A 4,621-nucleotide genomic window follows, 5' to 3' on the forward strand; every position below is an offset into this window, starting at 1 on the left:
CCCTGCAAGATTGCGCCCACTTCGCGGCCCCTCCCCTGTCGCCCCACCCCGCACGCCCAGCCCGCCGGCGACACTCGGCCGCGCCCCCGCCCCGGCCCTCGTGACTCGCGCCAGGGAAGACGGCACCAACCCGGGGAGGGGGGAGCTCCCTCCTGACACCGGCCCTGGGCGCAGAGACGGAGCCCGCGGCGGGAGCTGGCCAGGCTCCCCGCTCCGCACCCTGCCCTGCGCCCTGCCTCGCGCGCCCCGTCCTGCGGGGCCACCGCGACCCCGCCGGGGACTCCCAAGCCAAGCCGCCCCTCCCCGCGCCTTGGTTCCGCCCGCGCGTCACGTGGCCGCCGCGTCTATTTGAGCGGAGGAGCAGCCGCGTCCCCTCTCCCAGTCCGCTCGCCGAGCCCCTCTGTCCTCGCCACGATGATGTGCGGGGCGCCCTCCGCCGCGCAGCCGGCCACCGCCGAGACCCAGAACATCGCCGACCAGGTGGGCGGGCCGCGGGGACGCGCCGTTGGGGGTCCCGCCTTCGCCTCGGGGCGCGGCTGCTGGACTGGGGAAGCCGCTTGGGCCCCGCTACGACCCCGGGCGGTGCTGAGGCCTGTGTTTTTTGTTTTTGAGATGGAGTCTGTCACCCAGGCTGGAGTGCAGGGGTGCGATCTCCTCTCACTGCCACCTCCGCTTCCCAGGTTCAAGCGATTCTCCTGCCTCAGCCTCCCGAGTAGCTGGGATTACAGGTGCCCGCCCACACGCTGACTAGTTTTTGGTGTTTTTAGTAGTGACAGGGTTTCACCATGTTGCCGGGCTGGTCTTGAACCCCTGGGCTGAAGCGACCTCCTGCCCCGCCCTTCCACAGTGCTGGGATTTTTGCAGGCGTGCGCCACCGCCCAGCCTTCTTTCTCCTTTAACTTCCCCCCCTGCTGCTGCATCCAGATGCAGTCAGGCCACAGTGTCACCACTCAGGCGGTTTTGACCATCTGACTGCGGGAAGGGGGGGGCATGAGTCAGTCCCATGACACGTTTGGAAATGAGGAAAATCTGGCCCCTGCCTGCCCAGACTGCTTGTGGGAACTGTGCCTGGAAACGTGGTTCCTCTTCCCCACAGCTCCTCATAGAAGCCTTGCTCTTCCTTACCTGTTTTCCGGCTTTTCAGGCCTGAGAAATCCCTCATTGTCACCCACTCTGAGCTTGGAATGAGTTCTTGTGGCAGCCAGGAGAGAAGAGTCCCTATCTCAAAAGTGACCGGAGTAGGCACAGCCATTGCTACTGGGAGGGACGTTAGGACGGGCACGTGAACCAGGCCAGCCCCCTCCCGGGTGGTCTCTGAGGAAGGGCTGGGAGGGGAGGGCAGGGTGCTCTGGCCTCCCCTAGTCGGGTCCTGTCTTACTGACTCCTATGGGAGTGTGCTGGGCCGAGGGTTCCTGTCATACTTTGTAGACAAGGAGGGTGGAGACCAGAGGCTGACCCAGCCCAAAGGCCAGCAGAGTCCTTCATTCTGTGCCACTGCGTGGGGGACCTTCCCCCAGAGCCGTCCCCATGCCTTCATTGTGACCCCGGAGGACTGGTCACCTGTGGCTTCCTAACTGATCCTGCACTTCTGGGGCTCCCCTGGTGAGAGGCCAGCCGACGCTGCTCCCTGTCAGCAGCGTCAGTGCCTGTGCTGAGCAGGTAGCCTGGCCTGGAACCAACACCTCTGCCTGGCACGGCCGCCTCTCCTGGGGCTTCCCCACTGTGCCTTGCAGACTTTCCTACCCAGCAAAGAGAGAGGCGCATCCTCATCCTCCCACACCCTGGATGGGTCTGTAGGCAAGACCCAACCTGGGCCCGTTGGTGTCTGGGGGTGAGGGCCGCCGCACTGGTGCGTCCCTGCAGGCCCTCTGTACCTTGCTGGGAGGGGGCACACAGGTTGGTTCCAGACACAGGTAGCCACTGTGCCCGTGCAGCGAGAAGCATGGCAGCCTTGGGCAGAGAACAGAGGGCAGGAGGGTACTTCTCACCCACCACCCCAGAGAACAGGGGCTCAGGAGGGCACCTTTCCCTCCCTACCTCCCCAGAGAACAGGGGCGCAGGAGGGCACCCCCTCCTCCACCTACCCAGAGAACAGGAGTGGAAGGGCAGCTTCCCCTCTGCACCTCCCAGCCCTTCCTGCCCGGGCCCCAGGCCGTGCCCTTCAGCCTGTCCCAGCAAGGGCCCTCCCTGGTGCTGGGAGGTGGCGGTACCTTGGGCCCAGTTGTCCTGGTGGCTCCACCAACCGTAATGTTGGGCCACCCCCTTTCTTTCCCAACTGGCACGCTTGCCGCTTTGTTTTGTTTTTTTCAAACTAAGCCCCGAATTCTCTGGACCAGCTTCGTCACTCTGGGATGCTCCTAGGCCTTCCCATTAACCTAGGCAACAGCACGTGTTTTTTTTTTTTTTTTTTTTTTTTTTTTTTTTTTTTTTTTTTTTTGAGACATGGTCCCACCCTATCACCCAGGCTGGGGTGCAGTGGTGCGATCATCGCTTGTGGTCATCTCGGACTCCGGGGTCCCAGCGATCCACCTTAGCCTCTTCAGTAGCTAGGATCACAGAAGCATGCTGCCTCGTCGGGCTGACTTTATTTTTAGAGATGGAGTCTCCAACTCCAGGGCTCCAACAATCCTCTTGCCTTGGCCTCCCAAAGTGTTGGGATCACAGGCATGAGCCACTGTGGCTGGCCCCACAGTACTTTTAAACTTCATTAGATTTAATTATTATTATTGTTGTTTTATTATTTTTGAGACGGAGTCTTACTCTGTCTCCCAGGCTGGAGTGCAGTGGCACAATCTCGGCTCACTACAACCTCGGCCTCCCAGGTTCAAGCAATTCTCCTGCATCAACCTCCCGAGTAGCTGGGATTACAGGCACAAGCCAGCACACCCAGCTAATTTTTGTATTTTTAGTAGAGGTGGGGTTTCATCATATTGGCCAGGGTGGTCTTGAACTCCTGACCTCAAGTGATGCATGTGTCTCAGACTCCCAAAGTGGTGGGATTACAGATGTGAGCCACATGCCTGGCCTTTTTTTTTTTGAGACAGAGTCTCACTCTATCACCCAGGCTGGGGTGCAGTGACATGATCTCGGCTCACTGCAACCTCTGCCTCCTGGTTCAAGTGATTCTCCTGGTTCAAGTGATTCTCCTGCCTCAGCCTCCCAAGTAGCTGGGACTACAGGCACCCGCCACCACACCCAGCTAATTTTCGTATATTTAGTAGAGATGGGGCTTCACCATGTTGACCAGGCTGGTCTCGAACTCCTGACTTCAAGTGACCCACCCCCCTCAGCTTCCCAAAGTGTTGGGATTATAGGCGTGAGCCACCATGCCTAGCCGATTTAATTTTTTTTAAGGAGTTTTGCTCTTGTTGCTCAGGGTAGAGTGCAGTGGCGCGATCTCAGCTCACTACAGCCTCTGCCTCCTGGGTTCAACTGATTCTCCTGCCTCAGCCCCCTGAGTAGCTGGGATTACAGGCGCCTGCCAGCACACCCAGCCAATTTTTGTATTTTTAGTAGAGACGGAGTTTTGCCATGTTGGCCAGGCTGGTCTCGAACTCGTGACCTCAAGTGATCTGCCTGCCTCAGCCTCCCAAAGTGCTGGGATTACGGCCTTGAGCCATCACACCTGGCCAGAACTGTTTTTTTCTACTTTATTCTTAGGCTGACAGTTTATCCCCTCAGTTGTAAGACAATCGTGTGGAGAGCCAGTATCAGCATCCCGTGTGTGCACGTGTGCACGTGTGTGTGCACACACGTGTGCAGGACGGAATCCAGGAAGCCCTGAGTCATCCCCCTCCTGTGCCCTCTGCCTAGGTGAGGTCCCAGCTTGAAGAAAAAGCAAACAAGAAGTTCCCCGTGTTTAAGGCTGTGTCCTTCAGGAGCCAGGTGGTTGCGGGGACGAACTACTTCATCAAGGTAGAGTGTGGGCCTGGGCGGACCTGCCCCGAACAGGTGCTGCCGGGAGCTGCCTGTGCAGGCCCGGGCTGTGTGGCCTCGGGTGCTGGGGTGCCCTGTGGGTGTCCTGTAAGATAAGCACCCTACTGTGTGTGTCTGTCAGCCTTTCAGGAGAAGGGCTAGGGCTTCTGGGGAGCTAAGAACCCTAAGGGGACACATGTGGGGTGCGAGGCGTCCACCACACTTGCGGGAGAAGAGGGATTGTCTTCAGCTGGCTGCTCATGACCTGGGCGTACAGCAGGGCACTCGGGATCAGAGGCTGCGCTCACTCCACTGTCTTCCCCAGGTGCATGTCGGTGACGAGGAATTTGTCCACTTGCGAGTATTCCAGAGTCTCCCTCACGAAAACAAGCCCTTGACCTTGTCTAACTACCAGACCAACAAAGCCAAGCATGATGAGCTGTCCTATTTCTGACCCTGACTTCGGACAGGGTCCTTCCACCAGAAGGCTGGTAATTAAATTACTCTGCGTCGACCAGAGCGTGCGCTTTGGATCATAAAATGGGCATCTCCCGGCAGCGCCCCACGGGTGGAAGGGGCCGGACGCAGCAGCTGCTCTTGCATTTTGCTTCCTAAATTTCATTGTGTTGATTTTTTTCCCTCTTCCAATCAGGGATCTTAATTACATTCAAAATATTTTCAAAAAATATATATTTTAAAAATCCTT

General features: G+C 58.3%; 1 protein-coding gene across 1 annotated transcript; it reads left to right on the top strand.

Moving 5' to 3' along the window:
- The first annotated feature begins 245 nt into the window (after positions 1-245).
- CSTB (cystatin B) lies at positions 246-4,621 on the top strand. The gene is made up of 3 exons (XM_017538549.1): positions 246-480; positions 3,814-3,915; positions 4,241-4,621. Exons 1-3 carry the CDS (start codon positions 415-417, stop codon positions 4,367-4,369), a joined length of 297 nt encoding a protein of 98 aa, XP_017394038.1. The 5' UTR covers positions 246-414; the 3' UTR covers positions 4,370-4,621.

This window comes from Cebus imitator, unplaced genomic scaffold, assembly GCF_001604975.1.
Source record: "Cebus imitator isolate Cc_AM_T3 unplaced genomic scaffold, Cebus_imitator-1.0 Scaffold112, whole genome shotgun sequence".
Taxonomy (NCBI): Eukaryota; Metazoa; Chordata; class Mammalia; order Primates; family Cebidae; genus Cebus; species Cebus imitator.

What these genes read in the sequence shown, in the direction of transcription:
- CSTB (XM_017538549.1), top strand. Translation starts at nt 415, where the DNA reads ATGATGTGCGGGGCGCCCTCCGCCGCGCAGCCGGCCACCGCCGAGACC. An exon ending in CCCAGAACATCGCCGACCAG is followed by an intron (nt 481 to 3,813) that starts GTGGGCGGGCCG and finishes CCCTCTGCCTAG; the next exon opens with GTGAGGTCCCAGCTTGAAGA. An exon ending in GGACGAACTACTTCATCAAG is followed by an intron (nt 3,916 to 4,240) that starts GTAGAGTGTGGG and finishes TGTCTTCCCCAG; the next exon opens with GTGCATGTCGGTGACGAGGA.